This window comes from Rattus norvegicus, chromosome 11, assembly GCF_021556685.1.
Source record: "Rattus norvegicus strain SHRSP/BbbUtx chromosome 11, alternate assembly SHRSP_T2T, whole genome shotgun sequence".
NCBI lineage: Eukaryota > Metazoa > Chordata > Mammalia > Rodentia > Muridae > Rattus > Rattus norvegicus.
In genome coordinates this window covers 97,383,128-97,401,559 of record NC_141544.1, presented here as the reverse complement: position 1 = coordinate 97,401,559, position 18,432 = coordinate 97,383,128, and the positions used below count along the sequence as shown (strand labels likewise).

The 18,432-nt window shown below is 51.8% G+C and overlaps 2 protein-coding genes across 8 annotated transcripts in view; one reads left to right on the top strand and one right to left on the bottom strand.

Annotated features, from left to right (window-relative positions):
• Positions 1-4,999: 4,999 nt before the first annotated feature.
• Pi4ka (phosphatidylinositol 4-kinase alpha) overlaps positions 5,000-18,432 on the bottom strand; it is a 123,189-nt gene continuing 109,756 nt past the window's right edge. For 2 of the 5 annotated variants that reach the window (NM_001415014.1, XM_087576857.1), the window contains 12 exon segments: positions 11,158-11,429; positions 11,523-11,606; positions 11,823-11,912; positions 12,629-12,788; positions 13,026-13,146; positions 13,375-13,500; positions 13,585-13,689; positions 14,046-14,155; positions 15,338-15,408; positions 15,481-15,553; positions 16,000-16,070; positions 17,350-17,479. In NM_001415014.1, coding sequence (NP_001401943.1) covers positions 11,378-11,429; positions 11,523-11,606; positions 11,823-11,912; positions 12,629-12,788; positions 13,026-13,146; positions 13,375-13,500; positions 13,585-13,689; positions 14,046-14,155; positions 15,338-15,408; positions 15,481-15,553; positions 16,000-16,070; positions 17,350-17,479 — 1,193 coding nt within the window. In that variant the 3' untranslated portion in view covers positions 11,158-11,377. 5 annotated transcript variants of the gene reach the window in all.
• On the top strand, positions 6,884-8,977 carry Tmem191c (transmembrane protein 191C). Of its 3 annotated transcripts, XM_087576884.1 has the most exons (11): positions 6,884-6,913; positions 7,058-7,260; positions 7,414-7,537; positions 7,617-7,667; positions 7,742-7,819; positions 7,972-8,028; positions 8,112-8,171; positions 8,301-8,365; positions 8,444-8,516; positions 8,621-8,661; positions 8,743-8,977. In XM_087576884.1, the coding sequence occupies exons 1-11, from the start codon at positions 6,887-6,889 to the stop codon at positions 8,945-8,947; spliced, it is 984 nt and encodes a 327-aa protein (XP_087433010.1). In that variant the 5' UTR covers positions 6,884-6,886; the 3' UTR covers positions 8,948-8,977.

Genomic DNA, 18,432 nt, shown 5'->3' with positions numbered 1-18,432 from the left:
TGCTCTCAATGCACACCATGTGTGTCCTCATATGGTGTATCCTCATGATGACTCCCCTGACTGAATTCTGCCCCCTCTCCTCTTCCCTCTTCCCTCTTTGCTTGGACCTCTGAGATTGGGAGTTCCGCCCTATTCTCTTCTGTCTGGCTCTAGGCTGAATCAAGTCTTTATTAACCAATCGGAGATGAGGGAAAAGAATTTTTACACATCGCTGAGACAGGAGATGGTCCAAGTCCGACAATGCCAACATCTAGACTGGACACGGTGCACAAAACCATCCCAACACATTATAGGTGGTTGTGAGCCATGTGGTTGCAGAATCTCCCAAGGAGCTCTTAGCCATTGAGCCATCTCTCCCGCCCCCAAAATTAAAAAGATTTTGATGGCCAGCTCAACTATCATACATAGCTTAGAGGCATTTCCTCCCCCAAACCATGATCTGAGCTGTTTCCTTTCTAGGTTCCTTTACAGTTTCTCTGCGATTCTGGAGGTGAGTGCACACAAAGCTTCGCTTGTCTGTGCTGATCGGACTGCTACTGCCCCATGCTCTGCGAGTTGGTGACAGTTCTTCCCCAGGTCTATTCGAAGAGGCTTTTGACAACTCTAGCTACTGCACCCCACCTCTAAGGGCCCCACTCGGTGAGGACAGCTCAGTCCTCAGGACAGCACAGCTTCCTTTTACAGTGTCAGCCCCACAGGATCTGGACCTAACCTGCGGTAAAAGCCCCAAGTGTCATTTGATCACAGAAAAGGAAGCTGAGGTGCTTTGGTCAGACTATGCTTGTAAGGGTCTCCCCCTCCCCCGCCCCCACCGAGAATCTCACTGTGTCACTCTGTAACCAGACTGGCCTCATGGAGATCTGATTGCCTCTACTGGCCGAGTGATGGATTGAAGGTATGTGCCACCGTGCTTGGCAAGACACTCAGGGTCCCATGTCATCCAGGCTAGTCTTCACCGTCACAGTTGAAGATAGCATGATTCTCCTGTCTGCACCTCCCAAGTGCTGGGACGTGTGGGATACTAGATGTGTGGACCCCAGCTGTCTTAGAGCATCCCAGATCCTCACACCCTGACCTTGTCCTTGGCTCTACCCACAGAAAAGGAGGAGTGGGGGAAAAACAGCAAAAGTCTGGGACCTCGGCAGGAGCAGCAAGTGTTCAGAACCACTGAGCCATCTCTGCAGTCCCCGAAACCTGCTTTTCAGTCTGTGGGAGAGGGTGTGCAAAGGTGTGTGCATGTGCTCCCCTCAGTGTGGGTGACTGTGGATCAGTGTGTGCATGGAGGTCAGGGACAACCTTGGGTGTTAATCCTCACCTTCCACAGGAGACTTTTTTTTTTTTTCAAAAAAAAAAAAAATCTTTGGCTGCTCAGTACCCCAAACTGCCTTCTATGAATTCTTCCCAATTTTCCACAGACATCCTAGGACTTCAGACAAACACTGCAGCTTCTGGTTTTGTGTGGGTTCTGGGGATTTACACTGGGATCCTTACCTCATTTCTTATTTCTCTAACCCATAAAGGGGACTTTTGAATGTCCCATTTCTACTATCCTGTGTAAACCAGGCGGTGGGGGTGGAGGAGGAGGTAGGGTTGGAGGAGGAGGTGGGGGTGGAGGTGGAGGACCCAGTGCACAGGAACATGGGTAATGCATCCAGGCAGGTGGCAGACAGTGGGATTCTAAAGTATGGTGTAGGTGCTGAGGTCAAAGGAGTCCAGACCCCCTCACCTTCTTTCCCAGTGTACCATCAACAATCCATCTCAGCTGCTCATAGTGTGGGGCCAAACCATATCACTAAGATAGCCCAAGGTATCTGTAAGCAGCCTCTAGCACCCCCGTAGGAACAGGGAACACTACTGAGACAAAGTTCAGAAGAGCACTGGCTGCTTGCTTGGCTCTCAGCTTCCTTGATAGCCAGTGGCCCATTGAGCCCAGCTGTGTCACTGCAGGGCGGGGGGAAGGTGGGTTGGGGCAGTGAGCGGACACAGGGGGAGCCTGAGGCCACATCTGCCAGGCTTTTGAACACTAGCTTCTCCCAACAAGAGCCTGTGTCCTTGGCCGCCTTGCCAGGTTTCTGTAGCAGAAGCAGGTCATCTGTTAACAGATGTCTGATAATAACATTTTACCCTATGTTCTGGGCACCATCCTAGCTGGGTTCCAGTGGCTGCCCGGTGCTGAGCACCAAGGACAAACTGACAGCATTGGGAAGGATGGGTTATATTTGGGGTGCATGTCTGAAGAGTGACAGGGGGCAGGCGTTTGTGACTCGGCGGCTACCCCAGATTGGCTTGAATTTGTGTTTTGTGAAGTCACAGTCAAGGAAGGGTTTAGGAAGGTTTAGTGGCGAGCGACATAGGACAAGCAGGCCTTGGGGAGTTTGATGATCCAGTCTGAAAGTGTCAATGAAGATGTAAGAAGCAGGTGGCCTCCTCAAACCTCCTTGTTTATGGGGATCTCTCAGTATTGGTTAAAGAGTAACCAGGACACAGTGGGCCGAGGCAGGGGGCTTCCCACTGTGAGAAGTCTGTAGGAGAGAGGTCTGTGGGTTGCAATAGGAATTACAGACAGACCAGGGGTAAAGGCTGTGTGTGAGGCTGGGGGATTCGGAGCAGAAGGCAAAGGGAGACCTGCAGAAGCCGCTGTGGGGGATCCTAATGGAGTCGAACATCAAGGTGGACAGGTTGGGATGTTTGTCATAGAGAATTTTGGGTGAGAGATGGAGAAGGCTTGAGTGAGCTCTGAGGAGATGCCAGCCTGTCCAGAGAGCAAAGAAGGTGTCCCATTAGTGAGGGACACCTTTGACTGTTTCCCTGGCGAGTACGGCCTCGTAGTACTGATTTCTTCCAAGGCAGGAGATGGTCTCTAGGTAGCAGGGAGAAAACCTCAGACCAGGGCCATCCTTCCCAGGTGAGCCTGGGTCCCAACCTGGCTGGCAATGTGCAGTGTTTCACAACCTGTCTGTGTGGTTGTGTATAAGGTGTTTGTGGCAGAGTTTGCAGCCAGGACAAGGCCAATAACAAGGCCTACCTATGCTGTGGGCAGGGCGAGCCACCCGGGTCCTACGCTGTGGGCAGGGAGAGCCACTGGGTCCTACGCTGTGGACAGGGTGAGCCACCCGGGTCCTCAGTGGCTGTTATTCTGTGTAGCTGTTATCAGGAGTTGGGGAAGGGACTGCAGCTTGTTCTGCCACACACTGCAGCTTGAAGAGTTTCCGTTCATCTTTTAGGGACCTCAACTCAGGCCACAGACTTAAGGCCTGACACAGAAGGGTATTGCATGATTGGCCAGTGTGAAGGAGAGTTGAAGTTTTACTAAACATTTAAGGGCTGGAGAGATGGCTCAGCGGTTAAGAGCACTTTCTTAGAGGATTTGGTTGGATTCTCAGCACCCACAGCTCAAAGCCATCTATAATTCATTTTAGGGGATATGATGCCCTCTTCTGGCCTCTGTGGGCACTGCATGCATATGGACACGATAAAATACTCAAAACACATAAAAACTAAATAAAATTAAACTTACTGATTTTTGTGTCTTTGATGTTGGGGGCAGCACACACATGCCATGGCCTCCATGTGTAGATGCTAGAGGACAAATCAAGAGTTCTCCCCTTTCACTGTGGGTCTGTGGATTGAACTGAGGTCATTGGGTTTAGACATGAGTGAACATGTCTTAGGTAGTCAGGAACTGGTCTTCCAGAGCGTGTCACTGGCCTAATTACAGTGATTAATTACGAAAACTAATTACAAAGAGTAAGAGGGTAAGACAAAGTCCAGGTGCTGGAAGGAAGGACTTAGCCTAGAGCATAGGTGTGGGCTCCTCAAAGACAAGCACAGCTGTGGGTAGGTGAGAGGAGCAAATGTCTTCTGACCTCACAGAACTCATGACTTTAAACCAAAGTGTGGACGCTGCCTAAGCCCAATGTGTTGAAGCGGGTAGTGAACTAAGGATTTTATTTGGGTCACCTAAAAGGAACAGAAATCAAAGACCTGGGAAAACCCACCCTCGCACGGGTGACAGCTCGTGAAAACTGGAGTGTACCACACAGCCTGCAGGCAGCTCAATGGTGTAAGAGTCTCTTTCAGGAAACCAGATTAGTACGAACCTCTTCCGGGTAGCTTAGCAGGTCACTGTCTCAGCAGGACTTACTACCCAGGGAACCTTGAGGAAGGGAGGGTCTCATGAATCTGGTCTGCTTCAAGGCACTTCCTGAGTCTTTTGTCAGTTTGGTTTGGTTTTTCCAGGCAGGATTTCTCTGTGTAGCCCTGGCTATCTTGGAACTTACTCTGTAGACCAGGCCGGCCTTAGAGATCCACCTGCCTCTGCCTCCCAAGCTCTGGGATAAAAGGTGTGCACCACCTCCCATGACGCTTGGCTTCCTGAGGCTTAACCGCTCCGCTTTAGAACTTTGGGTCTAGAGGAAACTCTCTGAGGAAACTACTACACAATAGCTTTCGAGGTAGAGTCAAGTGTCATTCTTTACAATGGTCACGGGTGAGACTTGAAGCTATTTTCTTCTTCTTCCCCCCCCCCCCCCCCCGGAGCTATTATCTTCAAAGGCTGGCCCAAGGAGACTTAGATCCCGGATCACAGAGGGGCACCTGACAGGGTTATTGCTGATGAGATGGGAATGCAAAGTTAATGGTGGTGCTTAGTCTCAATCGCACACGATAGAGTGTGTGTGTGTGTGTGTGTTCTCGAATGCGCACACATTGCAACTGTGTGGATGCCCACCAAGGTCACACATTCCACACATCAGCCTGGCTCGTTGCTACTGTTAGCTCTTGGTATCTATAAATGAAGGGTTTGTGTGTCCAGAGCCTCCACAGCAAATGTTGACAGCAGGTAAGAGTTTTCAGGATGGGGAGGTTTCTTTCCTTCCCATGCCCTAAATTCACTTCTCTGTCTTGCCCCAGTGGCCACGTTTTTGTGTAATCCAGTGCTTTTCTTCCGTCCATTTTTAGCCAGGGATGGTGGTACAAATCTTTGGACACAAAGACAAGATTGACACAATTTGGAGGCCAACCTGGGCTAGAGGGTAGCCAAGGTTACTTAGCAAGAACCTCATTTTTTGTTTTATTTTAAAAGCAACACATTTGACCATAGGATAAAGGCCAGCCCGAGAGGTGCGTCCCGTGATCTCAGTGCTCAGCAGTGGAGATAGAGAGTAAGGGACCCCAAGCCATCCTTGGCTACACAGTTGAGTTTCAGGCCAGTATGAGCAACATGAGACAATGTCTCCAAGGTAATAAAAGAAAACAAAATCAAACAAAAGAAAAAAGAACCCTAGATTAGCAAACCTCGGTAAGTATTGAGGCTGCAGGTGTGCTGGGTGGATGGTGAAGGGAGCCGGTCAAAGGCTGAGGGGAGGAAAGGAAAGCAGAGTGGGCGCGGCTGAGGGAGTCTCCTGGGAACTCCCTGTGAAAAGAAAGGGCACAGAGAAGGAAGCTTAGAGGTACAAGTCTCAGAGGGAGAAGACTTGTCTGGGAGGCTTGCCTCCATCCCCAGCAAATACAAAATTCAAATGTTCAACACTTTCTCCCAAGTTACTGGGGCCAGAAGGGTTTCAGGGACCTGGAGCTTTGAACTCTTTGTATAGATGAGACGAGGCAGCACTGGCGTCTGGAAAGCTGAGTGGTGCTGTCAGCAATGAAGAGTCCCAGCTATCAAACCCCACAGCCCTTCCTATAATAACTGATGGCTTTGTGTGTGATACTGGGAATTGACCCTCGTGTGTGCAGGGATTCTACTGACCAATATCCCAGCTCACTCGTAACAAAAAAGTAATAAATAAGTCAACTCACTGGGTTCTTTTTTGCGGGGCTGGGTTGTTGTTTGAGACAAAGTCTCACTATGTAGCACAGGTTGGCTTCGAATTTGCGGTGGGATTCCTGCCTCAGCCTCCCTAATGAAGAAGCTCGGGAAAGCATATCCTCCAAATTATGAAATATCCCCCCCCCCCCCCGGAGCTAGGGACCGAACCCAGGGCCTTGCGCTAGCTAGGCAAGCGCTCTACTGCTGAGCTAAACCCCTAGATTAGCTTCTTAAACTCTCTAGAGAGATTATAACACCATGGCATGTGAAAAGTCACAGTGTGTGGTTAAGAGTACTTGCTGCGGGCTGGAGAGATGGCTCAGTGGTTAAGAGCACCCGACTGCTCTTCCAGAGGTCCTGAGTTCAAATCCCAACAACCACATGGTGACCCACAACCATCTGTAAGGGATCTGATGCCCTCTTCTGGTGTGTCTGAAGACAGCTACAGTGTACTCATATATAATAAATGAATAAATAAATTAAAAAAAGAGTACTTGCTGCTCTTCCAGAGGGATGACTTTAGTTTCCCTAATCCACATAGCTGGATTACAACTATTCCAGCCTCAAGGGATCTGATGTCCTCCTGAGGCAGGCACACAGAAAAAAGAGAACGTCACACCTGTGGAGCACCCAGTCGCCCTTCACCTACTCAGCCCGACGCTGTACTAGGGGAAAGTCCAGCTACTGAGATCATACCAAAGTTATGGTCATTGCAACACAAGCAGGAGAAAAAAATTAAATCTTAATTTTAAACTTTTTTTCTCAAAATTTTAGCACTTCCTGCTTGGTCACTCAAAATCTAAGGTGAGGCGCACCTGATTTAGCCTGTAATTACAGTTACTGTGGTAACTGTGATAGTTCAACTGTCCTCGTTTTTTTTTCTGAGTTAGGGTCTTCTTGTTATACAGCTAGGCTGACCTTGAACTCTAGGTGATCTTACCGCAGCCTCTGGTATTCTGGGATCACAAGGCATGAACCATCAAGTACAGCCTTTCTTTAGAACATTAGTAACTTTTTACCAATCAGATTGGGACTGTGATATTTTTACTGTTTTTTTTTTTTTTGAGACAGATTCCCATGTGGCTTTGGCTAGCTTCAAACAAGGTATGTAGCAAAGGATGACCTTGAATTCCTGATCTCCATGTCCCCTACACCCCGAGGAGATAGAATTATAGATGTGGGCAAATTGGTAAAGTGTGATCCGCCTCAGTCGGGCTCCGGCGCCCCCTGGTGCCTATTGTGACGCAGGCCACCAGGGCATCCAGGCAGCGGAGGTCCTGGCAGAGCGCTGGGGCCATGGCTGAGCCGCAGGAGCAGCTGCTGCAGCTGCAGAAGGACAACCGCGATGGCCGCCTGCGGAAGCAGGAGCTGGAGGAGCTGGTGCGTGGGCTGGAAGCCGAGAGCGAGAGCCTCACCGGGCGCTTGGACGAGCTGCGGGAGCGAGAGCGCAGGTGTGAGGGCACCGGGACCCCGGGGCAGGCTTGTTGGCAGCCTTCGTTCCAGGCAGTGGGGCTTCAGTCTAGAACTCTCAGGCTGGTGGTGGCTCCATCCCAAAAGATCCTGAGCTCTGGTTTCACCCCAGACCAATTTTCCCTGCCGTGTAGCCTGCAGCGAAGACGAAGTCAAACATCCCGAGCTATTCGAGGGGAGGCACGAGAGGCGGCGCGGGAGCGTGCGGAACGGGCTCGTGGGCTGCTGGAGGCTGCGGAGCAGCACCGGCAGGACCTGGTGCGGGCAAGCGGGAGAGGTGGGGCCCGGGGTGGCTAGGCTGGAGGAGAGGCCTAGACAGCCTGGACCCTGTCTTCAGGAGCAACACAATCGGAAGCTGCAGGAACAGTGGGAGGAACTGTCCAGCCAGGTACGTGCGCTGTCTCAGGTCACGTACGCGTCCCCAAGTCCCTTGAGTCAGGTTCTCATGAGTTTGGTCCCCAGCTTTTCTACTATGGAGGGGAACAGCTGAGTCAACAGCGAGCAGAGCAGCAACTCGGAACTCAGCTTGTGGCGCTGCAGGTACTTGGGTGGGACCAGGGCGGGGCTGTGGGCGGAGCATGGCTGTGGGCAGAGCTGCGCGCACACGTGGGCAGAGTATGGGCCTTGAAGGCCAGGGACCGAGCGGTGTGCGAGGCCTGCAGGTTCTTGACATCACTTGAATCCTCCGGAAGAAACATCTGGAGCTGGCGGAGGCCAAATTCAGCATGCAGGCCGAGGACCTGCGGCAGGTACGTCTGGCGCTGGACTCTCAGGGGAGGGCGTGTGGGGAGGGCTTGTCCTCGCGACGCTCATACCAATCCCTGGCTTCTAGGGTACGCAGCGGACAGAAGAGGCCTGGGCCAGCTTCCAGGAGCAGAGTGGAGTCCTGCAGGTGCGGCCTCTCTATTCTGACAGCCATTCTCTTCCAAATGTCCTGTGGCCTCCACCCTTTTTTCTTTACTCCCTGACTCGAGACATAGCTCACCCTCTGCCCTGAGTCCCTGTTGCCATCATCCTTCAGGAGCTGCAGGGGAAGGTGATGGAAGCAGCAGCTGCGCTGGAGGCTACGCGCAGTGGCTCGGAACCGTAAGGACTGAAACTTGAAGGGCGTCGGTAGGCGCTAGGCCCGGCCTGGTGGAACTCACAGCTTCGCCTGTCTTGTAGGTGGAACTCACAGCCTCGTCGAGTGCAGGACTGCTCGGGCTCACTTATGGAGGAGGTGGCCAGGGCTGACTGCGTGAGCGTGGGCTGGGGAGCGCAGGCTGGAGCTGGGACCTGCTGGTGACGATGGCTAGAGCCTAGCGGCTGCCCAGAAAGCTAGATGCAGCCCTTTCTCTGCAGGAAAAGCGGCTGTTCGGCGGTGCGGGCGCGGGGAGCCTCAGGTGAGTGGCGCGTGGGTGAGGGGCAGGTCCGGATTCCGGGTCCCAGAGCCACCACCCACCTGTCGGTTGGTGGTTCTGCAGGCTGTGGGCGCTGAGCGCACTGCAGACACTGCTGCTGCTCCCGCTGGGTTTCCTGGTGCTGCCGCTGATCTACTTGGTGTTGGCACGACCTGACACCATCGGCCCAGGGCTCCAGAGTCTCGGCTCCGACGCGGTCTTCCGCCGGCTTCGCTACACGCTGTCGCCTTTGCTTGAGCTACGTGCTCGCGGGCTGCTGCCCGCTTAGAACGCACCATGCTGGCTTCGGCCGCCTACATCTCTGTCTCCTTTGTTTTCTGCGGTGCCTGTCTGTGTGAAAAGGGCGGGGGTTGAAGTTCGTGTGACTCAGCGACCCTGTCACCGGGAGTGTAGGGGGTGTCTGTCAGCAGCGCGACTGGTTGTTCCGTTCCGAGGTAGTCCTTTCTCACAGCCCTGGCTGCTGAACGTCAGCCCGACCCCTCTAGGGGGTTGTCTGCTATTTTGAGTTTTGGGCAGGATGGGTGCTGGCCTGTCGGATCCCCTCCGATCCCCTCCGTAGCGGGTGGATTATTTCTGGATGCGGATACACAGTTACTCTACACAGTTACTCGAGGTCTACGGGGTTCTCTTGGGCAGGTTTGAGTTCACCATTCCTCCCTCACAGCATCTGAACACACCGGGTCGTGTATGCTTGCCACTGTGGGCTTTGCAGGGAACATGCTGTATATGAGGAATGTCCTGCTGAGTGGAAATGAATCTGGGTTGAATTTTGATCCTGTACACATAAGCTCTAAAGTACTTTTTATTTACAGGTGTTTGTGGGTCTCATCCCAGCTTTGAAGTAGCTAAGCCTTGACCTATCTTCTTGCTCCTGAGTGGACACCAGGGGTGGTTTATTCTGCCTTGGGATTGGACTCAGCTCAGTGCTTATGAATGCTAAGCTATAACCAGAGCATCTAAACAATTATGGCTTTTCCTTTAAGTTCATTGGCGACTCCCTCCTTGGAGTGGTCTGTTAAACCTGGAGAGCACACCCGATGTGTTTAAGGTTCTGTAGCATGCAGTGGCCATCAGCTCTTTGCATTGGTGTCTCTCACTGCCTTGTGAGCACAAGGACCTGAGTCTGACCCCAAGAACCAATGTAGAAAAGTCAGCTGGGTAATGTCAGTAACCCTTGTTAGGGAGCAGAGACAAGTATAGATCAGTGAGCTCCAGCTAACTGGGACTGTCTCAGGAAACTAGGTGGTCAGCTTCCAGTATTCACACCAGTGTTTGACACCACTCTAACTCCTGTTGTAGGGAATCTAATGCCCTCTTGTTCCCTAACCGAGCACCAGGTATGCTCAGTGCCTTACTTAGGGTTCCACTGCTGTGAACAGACACCATGACCACGGCAGCACTGATAAAGGACATTTAATTGGGGCTGGCTTGTAGGTTCAGAGATTCAGTCCATTATTGTTATGGTGGGAGGCACGGCAGTGTCCAGACAGACATGGTAATGGAGAAGGAGCTGAGAGTTCTACATCTTGATTCACAGGCAGCAGCAGGAGACTATGCCACAGTGTACAGGTTGAGCATTTGAGACCTCAGAGCCTGCCCGCAGAGTGACACACTTCTGACAAGGCCACACCTACTCCCACAAAGCTACATCTCCTACTAGAGCCACTCCCTATGGCGGAGCATTCAAACAAGTCTATGGGTGCCAGACCTATTCAAACCACCAAAGTCATAGTGTGCAAACTACATGCAGACACACAAACATAAATAATCTTACAAAAAGCCAAAACCAGCTGGTCAATGGTGGCACACACCTTTGATCCCAGCAGTCAGTAGGCAGAGGCAGAGGCAGGCAGTTTTCTGTGACTTTGAGGCCAGCCTGGTCTCCAGAGTGAGTTCCAGGACAGCCAGGGCTACACAGAGAAACCTGTCTAGAAAAGCCAAACAAAAAGCAAACAAAGCTAGGCTGAGAGTTCTGTGCCAGGGTCTCAGTGTAGCCGCCCTGGCCTCTCACTTTTACTTTCTCATTCTCCCCCACCCCTACCCTGCTTCCAGTCCCATCTACTGACTGATATGTGGGGGACTCTTGGGGATGGGCCTAGTACGCGGTAGACAAGTGCTTTAACCACTGAATTGCAGACTCTATTCCTATGAGACCACACTGGCACGCACCTACTTGGTGCTTGACTTGCCACAGAAACATCCGTATAGGGCCTGCAGACACACAAAGGTGCAGACCTGCTTAGGAAAGTCTCTCGGGAAAGGGCTCCTGCTTGGATGAGCCATTCATCCCAACAGTCACGAGCTGGGGCATAGCTAGGGGATGCGGGTGCCTGCCCAGCACACACAGGCCCTGGGTTTGATCCTCAGGACCAAATCAAAGCAAGACTAAGCTAGGTGTGAGTTGGAAGGACCAGGGATTCAAAGGGTACCTTTGACTAAGGACAAAGTCTTGGTGACCTAACAAACAGAAGTAGCACATTTTAGGGTTCTTATTTTTTATGTCAATTTCTCATGTTTACACAGGAAAATACTTCATGTACCAACATAGTAAGATGGGTGAACAAATAGGGAATGTGTCCAGTGTGAAAAAGACTCACACCTGTGCATCCAAGTTCCATGTGCCTGTCACCTCCACACCCAGGCTTATGGTGACAGTACAAGCTGCTCTGTGACACTCAAGGCTTCAGGTACAGTCTCCTCAGTAGGGGATATCATTCTGGTAGTACTGGATCATGTCGTAGGTCCGGCTCCTGCAAGGCCAAGCCAGGAAAGTGAAGACTCATCATTGGTAGCCCTCCCCAGCTGCTTGGGGAACAGGGACTTGGGGACAGGGAGTGACTTGCCTGTTGCTGAGGAAACAGTTTTGGATGATCTTCATGATAAAATTTGCAGCCTCCCGCTCTGTCATGTTCGGGCTGAACCTGTGTCTGGGCGGAGATGAAAGGTGTTTGTGGAAACGGGTCCTGCTGAGGGACCTCCTGCTGTGTCTAGTGTGCTCCCTAACCCTCTTCAGCAACTATTAGGCCATGTAGGGAGCTCACGTCCATATGGCTATTCAAGAAACCCCATCTTCTCTGGGGATCCAAGGATACATAAAGCATTTCTAGGTAGAACTCCAGCAGATGGACAACTCTGGTACTTACTTCAAAAGTTTGATTGTCTGGCCACGGAAACAGGGCAGGCCTGTGTCCAACATGAGTGTAACCAGGGAGACGACTGCATCCATATAGGGGCTGTGGGGACAGGGTGGGGACAACCAGTGTGAGACACCCTGCTCTTGGTCCTGTTGACTAGCTGCCACTTTCCCACACAAGCTGCTTGCAGAACCACACACAGCTCTGTATGGCTGAGTGGTCCTCTCCACTATGCAGGCTTCCAGCAGTGGTTTCAAAGATGCTCTGTCTGGTGTTAGCCACAAGAGCATTTGGGGTGTGCTGAAGTGATACTCTGTGTGACAACTGGTTGCTGGCAGTCTCTCACGTAGCCTTGGTGGTGCTGAGGCTATGGTGAAAGGCTAGCCAGGAAGCCCAGAGAGAAGGGTGCTGGGGCATGGCAGGGTCAGCTGTGGGAGGCTAGAAGATGTGGCTGGAGGTTCAGAGGTTCAGTTGATCATACAGGTGAGATGGGTGACCTGAGTGCAAGGCCCTTCACTTAAAAAGATTTATCTTGTCTTTCATTGTGAGCCTAGCCTATAGCCTGGTCTACACAGTGGTTCCGGGATAGCCAGAGCTATAGTGAGACCCTATGTGTGTGCATGTTTGAGTATCTGCCTGCCATGTGCAGGTGCCTTGAGAGGCCAGGGTGAGGGGTGGGGCTCGCAGAGCGGGGGCTACAGGTCTGTCAAACACCTCATGTGAGTGCAGGACTTCAGTGCCACTGATCCCGACTGCCTCTGGGGGCACGCGTACTCTCCCAGCTTGACACCCCTTCCACATTGCTCATGACTCACCGCACAGCCAGATAACCTCGGACGCACATCTCCATGAACCACTTGAAGGGTGTGGCTTCCATCTTGCCCCCCATAATCATCACCATCTCGTCTGTCAGCTTGATGTCTGGCTCCCAGCCAAGGTTGCCACCCGGTGAGCTTTCAAACATGAAGCCAAAGTCTGCAAAATCCCAAAAACTGCCTGAACTGGGTGAAGGGCTCAGCCACAAATGGACAGAAGCAGTGGAGAAGGCAGGGAGGAAGCAGAGGCGTGTCAGGCTAGAGCAGCTCTCACTTCAACCAAGAGTGTGGGCTGCCATTCTAGTTCCCAGCTCCCCAGGGCCTGGCCAGTCACCCCTATAGGAGCATAGCATCGTGCTTTGGGCACAGGGAGGGTACGCGGACATAGCCTGCTGACCTATGTGGATGATGTGTCCCTTCTTGTCCAGCATGATGTTGCCGTTGTGCCTGTCCTTGATCTGCAGCAGGAACAGCAGGAGGCTGTAGGCCGCCATGCTTCTGATAAAGTTGTAGCGTGCCTGTGGAGAGGTCTGTGGTCTCACCCTGGCTCTGTGGCCCACATCAGAGGCACAGCTAGGTCAGTGGGTGCAGCTGTGTGGAGTATGGAGACAGCAGCACTTTCTGCGGCCTGGGGTTCTAGGTTTCTGTAACACTGAGAGGAAGCTATGGGTGGTGGACTTAGCTCCTAATAGAGGAAGACAGAAGGTAGATACTGGGTGAACTGAGGCAGGCCCTGGGGTAGCTACCTGCTGGAAGGCCAAGGTAGACTCGTCCCCATACTGGCGTGTAAAGTAGTCATACATGCCGAAGTCAGTCTGGCGGCCTAGCTGGTCTCGGGAGGTACAGTCTGGAATGCACTCAATCACCCCACACTGGGGAAGGAAGGAAAGGAAGGGACAGTTAGGTGGGAGCAGGGATGCAATAGTCTCTTTGCCCACCCTGCTCCAGGAACTCACCCCAGGGGCAGTAGCCACTACCCGATAGGGAAAAACGAAGAGGTCCAGGCCAACCAGCTGGAAGATGTTCTTGAAAAGGTCGATGATCTGCAGGGCTAGCATGTCCTGGAACGGACAAGACACAGGATGTAGTCAGTGTCTTCTCCTCAGTCCCTGGACCACTCAGAAGCTAGTGGTCCTGGGGGCTCACACAGGATGCCAGCAGGGGAAGGGGGCAGACTGGCCAAATAAAGAATCTAGGGGTCTAGCCTCACTGCCCAGCCAGGCTGGGCTATCATGGGGTTGCCAGTGAGGATATCCCTTTAAAAATGGTGAAGGGAGGGGCTTCTGTGTCTGCTCCAATGCCTCCGCAGCACCCGAATCAAATAAAAGGCCACGTTTCACAACATGAGGGTCTCTTCTTTGGTTACACTAGGGGTGGTGCCTTGCCCTGCCAGCATAAGTCAGGCCAGCTTTGTCACCTGTCGGCAGTCATCCCCCACTTTGAAGATGGCTGCTTGCCAGCAGATCTTCTTGCCATCAGCCTCTTGCCTGCGGCACTCATCCTCTGTGTCTGAGCGGCACTGCAGACCTGTGGGTGGGGTAGGGTTGCCATCTGTGAGCCTGACTGCTGTAAGGGGGCTTCCCAGGGGCCTAGAATGGCTGGGATTGAACTGAGAGTGAGTTCTGCAAAGCACTAAGGGTCACATGGAGTCACTGGGCCAGGAGTTTCCCGAGGAACACAGAATAGACAGGTTTATAAGAAACTGAAAAGAATCAGGGCTAGAACACAGCCAGGCTACTTAAGACACCTCTCCACATTGGCCTGAGTCCCACAGAGTCTGCACCCCAAACCACAATGTGACCTTATCTAGAATTAAGGTATTTGAAGATGCCATCATTTTTTTAAAAAAGTCATACTAAGCTGGATAGTACTGGATAGTACTGGCGTACACTTTAAATCCCAGCATTCAGAAGGCAGAACTCAATCTTTTGAGTTTGAGGCTAGCCTGGTGTATAAAGCAAGTTCCAGTTCAGCCATCACCATACAGAGAAACCCTGACTTGAAAAACCAAAACCAAAACCAAACAAACAAAAAACCAACAAAAACCAACCAAACCATACTATATGATAACTGTACAAAAAGTGTCCTTTAAAAGAGTTTGTAGGGGAGATGGCTCAGTGGTTAGAGCACTGACTGCTCTTCCTGAGGTCCTGAGTTCAAATCCCAGCATCCACATGGTGGCTCACAACCATCTGTAATGGGATCCAATGCTCTCTTCTGGTGTGTCTGAAGATAGTGACAGTGTACTCATACATAAAATAAATAAATCTTAAAAAAAAAAAAGAGTTTGTAGGGACAGAAAGACAGGCAGAGAGGGAGTGGGCTGAACAGCACCTCTACAACCACAAGGCTGGAGAGCCTCAGAGTACCCAGCCCAGAACTTGACCCTCCCTCCGTGCTGGAGCACACCCATCTCCATACTGGCCCAGCCTCCAGATCTGTGAGGATATACATTCCTCCAGTATCGCCCAGACTATGCTCTTCTGTAAGAGCCTGAAGCAACTTGTGCGTCCCACAGAGTACTGGGACTCACATGGGGTTCTGGGTGACAGATTCTAGGGTAAGCAGATGCTACTGCACAGCACCCTGCCATTTTCAGAGGAAGAGTGAGTCCGCAGGCAGATGACTGCAGACGCCTATCTAAGATGCTGGAAACAGGCCTGCACCGCTGAGGAGAGACACTCATACTGCACTGAGCTCCTTACTGACCTTCTTTTTCAAGTTCACTCACTCCGCATCGCTTCACCTTAAACTTGGCAAGATACGGCGCTTTTGCAGCACTGAAAAAAGAACACAGCATGAGACAGCAGCAGAGACTCCCGAGTGAGGCGGCTAAGTGCAGCAGTGCTCACCTCTGCATTGGTGTCCCTGACTTGTAGTCAATGTCTAGCACAATTGCTTCAGGGTTGCTGGGCAGGTAGCAGCCTGGGAGGCACAGAAGAGGGACGGGTGCATGTAACGCCCAGGTCCCCACACAGGCTTCACATGCCCCGCCCCCTTACGAGGAGCCACCTTGCAGGGGACTCTTCCCTTGCCTGCAGCAGCCCTGGCTTGTTCATGCCCATTGTGGGTCTGTCCTTCCTGACCGACCCTTCACAATCCCTCCAGACATCTAGCAAGGGAACCCATTCTCCCAGGACAAGCTTCCCCAGAGTGCTCTGGGTCTCAGCTTCATGAGCAACCTGCCCTGCTCCGGGTCAGTATCAGGGTAACACTTCCCGTAAGCAGACAGGAGGAAGCTCACCTGGTGGTATTGTATGCTAAAGGGCCTAAGTGTGCAATGCACCTGGCTGGCCCACCACACGGGCCTCGCCCCAATGTAAGCCGGTAGCTCCCCCTCTTGCCTCCCTGGCCTAAGGACACCAGCTTACCAGGCTGCACCTTCACTTCAGACAGGGCTGACAGACAAGCCTTCTTTCTTTCATCGCCTTTAGGGTAGGGCCTGAGGAATAAGACAGGATGTGGTGACTGTGCCCCAAAGCTCAGGTCTGGAGGCCTGCCTTAAGGGCATCCTCTCCTACATCTGAGGCCAGTTTGGGTTACATCGCACAAACAAAAACAGATTCTGCTATGTCTCCTGCAGAAACTGGTTCCAGTTTTTGCTTAGGACATCGTCTTCTTCACTGAACCATACAACCCCTGGCTCTGCCAGGCTCAAGCTGTCAGGAAACCATTCATAGCAATGTCTGCCCTGCATTCCTCAGAGAAGCCAGATGGCCCAGAAGGTGGTAGGGGCTGAAGTGGGACTGTTTGTTGACACCTCTGTCCTCACATTTTATGGTATGTGTGCTGCTGCTGAGGTACGGAGAGACTGGGTAAGTGGGGGCCAACACAGATGTAGGCTGAAATGTTGTTTCTATAACTTACTGTATGACCCTCACTGGGAAGCCCCTGAGACCTAGGCTAGCTAAGGGTGAGGTTGAGGGTGACTGGAACTTTCTGGTTGTTGTATCATGATGTCCTGGACATGTATCTACCTGCTATGATTTGAACCTGGGAATTTTCCCCAAAGGCTAGTATGTTTAGGATAGGTCCTCACCAGCTCTTACTCTCCAGTGAGGCTGGGCATAGCAGTGTAAGCCTTTAGTCCTGCCCCAGGAGGCAGAGTTAGGCAAATCTCTGTGAAGCCAGCCTGGTCTATATGGCAAGTTCCAGGACTGTTAGGATTATTTAGAGAGATACTGTTTCAACCCCTTCCCCATAAAAAAAAATTCACCAGTGGGGAGTTTTAGTTCACTGGTACTACAGCCTTGCAGGGAATTATGGGACACCATTCTTTCTCTGCTACAGTCTGCATATGTCAAGCACACAGTGAGATGGTGCTGGGATTAAAGATGTGCATATGCCAGTATGTCTGGCTACACTGTTCCTCTTACAGTGGTTATCTCAGATGTAGTGACACACTTCCCAGCCTTTTAGTGTCTGTGGTCATGGCCCCTGTAACACGGTGAGGGCTCACAAGGAATGCAGCAGGAGCAGCCTGCACAAACACAGCGAGGGCAGCTGAGAGAGCGGGAGAAGCTGAGAGAGTTGCCCAATGCTCTTCTCCCTAGGTTACCTGGGCAAGTGGCAAATGTCAATGATGTTCTGCCTTGTCCCATACAAATGGGTAGTGCTCCTGAGAGCCACACCCATGGACAGCCCAGGCTGATATCACCAAAGAGTAGCTGGGATGAAAACAAGACATCTTAGAAAACAGTCTTTCAAGAGTAGCCACTTACTTGATGATAGCTGACACGTTGGTGATCTTGTTAAAGAAATCAAATTCCCGTTGATAGAAATCTTTGGCTGGGCCTGATAGAGACCCTGTGATTTCTTCTACTAACTGCTCCAGAAGGTCACCAATGTCAGCTGAGGAGACAAAGATGATGAGTTTATGGTTGCCACAGAGACCTTTAAAGATATTTGCTAGACAGCCCAGCAGCTGCCGGCATGTAGAAAAGACTCTAGACCTGATCGAGGTCATAGCATACCATCCTTTCTCCCTCTGCTGTAGACACTGGCTGTGCTATAGGCTCCTGCTAGCCTCTGAAGCAAAGCTCGAGGAAGGGACTGTGTGCACCAGTCACCTGACAGAGTCCTAGGTAACAACACCAATGGTTTGCTTTGAGATAGGGTAGCAAGGTTGGTCTTGAATTTGTGACCCCTGTGCCTCTACTTCTCAAGGGCTATGTTTGTGTGCCGTGGCTCCCAGTTTAGTTGTACTGGTGCTGGGGATTTAACTCTGGGCACTATGCATGCTGGGCAAACATTCCATCAGCTAGGACACATTCCCACTGCCAAGTTACTTGTTTCTGCTCTGTTTTATTTCCAGACAGGGTCTAGCTACAGTGCTCATGCTGGCCTGTGAGTGAGAATCCTCGTCCCTAGCATCGGGGTGCCATCTGGTTCCAGTGACTGGCTTTACTATCCTCTACGTTGAGAATATGCCTTTCCAGTATTGCTGTATGACAGCAAACAACGGATATGCAGGTCCACGGCTATACATGAAGACCCCACTGTCCTGAGAAACACCTGGCTACCTGAGACTTTCCTTTGTGTGTGGGGTGTGCATGTGTGCATGTTAGGTTAGAGGTCAACCTTAGCCTTGTTCTTTGGGCACTGTCCTTGTTTCCTGCAAGTCTCTCACTGGCTTGTGGTTTGATGAATCTAGGTTGGCGGGCTAGCCAGCCCCAAAGACCTGTGTATCTTGGCTCAGGGAGTACAAGTCTCTGTGCCTGCCACTCCTGGTGTTTGTTTCCATGTGGAGGTGCATATGAGCATGACACGTGTGAGGCCACAGAACAGTCTGCACGAGCTGAACC

Coding starts and splice junctions, on each gene's coding strand:
- Tmem191c (XM_087576882.1), top strand. CDS start 6,887: ATGTGGCTTTGGCTAGCTTCAAACAAG. Junction 7,538..7,616: donor AGCAGCACCGGCAGGACCTG/GTGCGGGCAAGC, acceptor CCCTGTCTTCAG/GAGCAACACAATCGGAAGCT. Junction 7,668..7,741: donor GGGAGGAACTGTCCAGCCAG/GTACGTGCGCTG, acceptor TTTGGTCCCCAG/CTTTTCTACTATGGAGGGGA.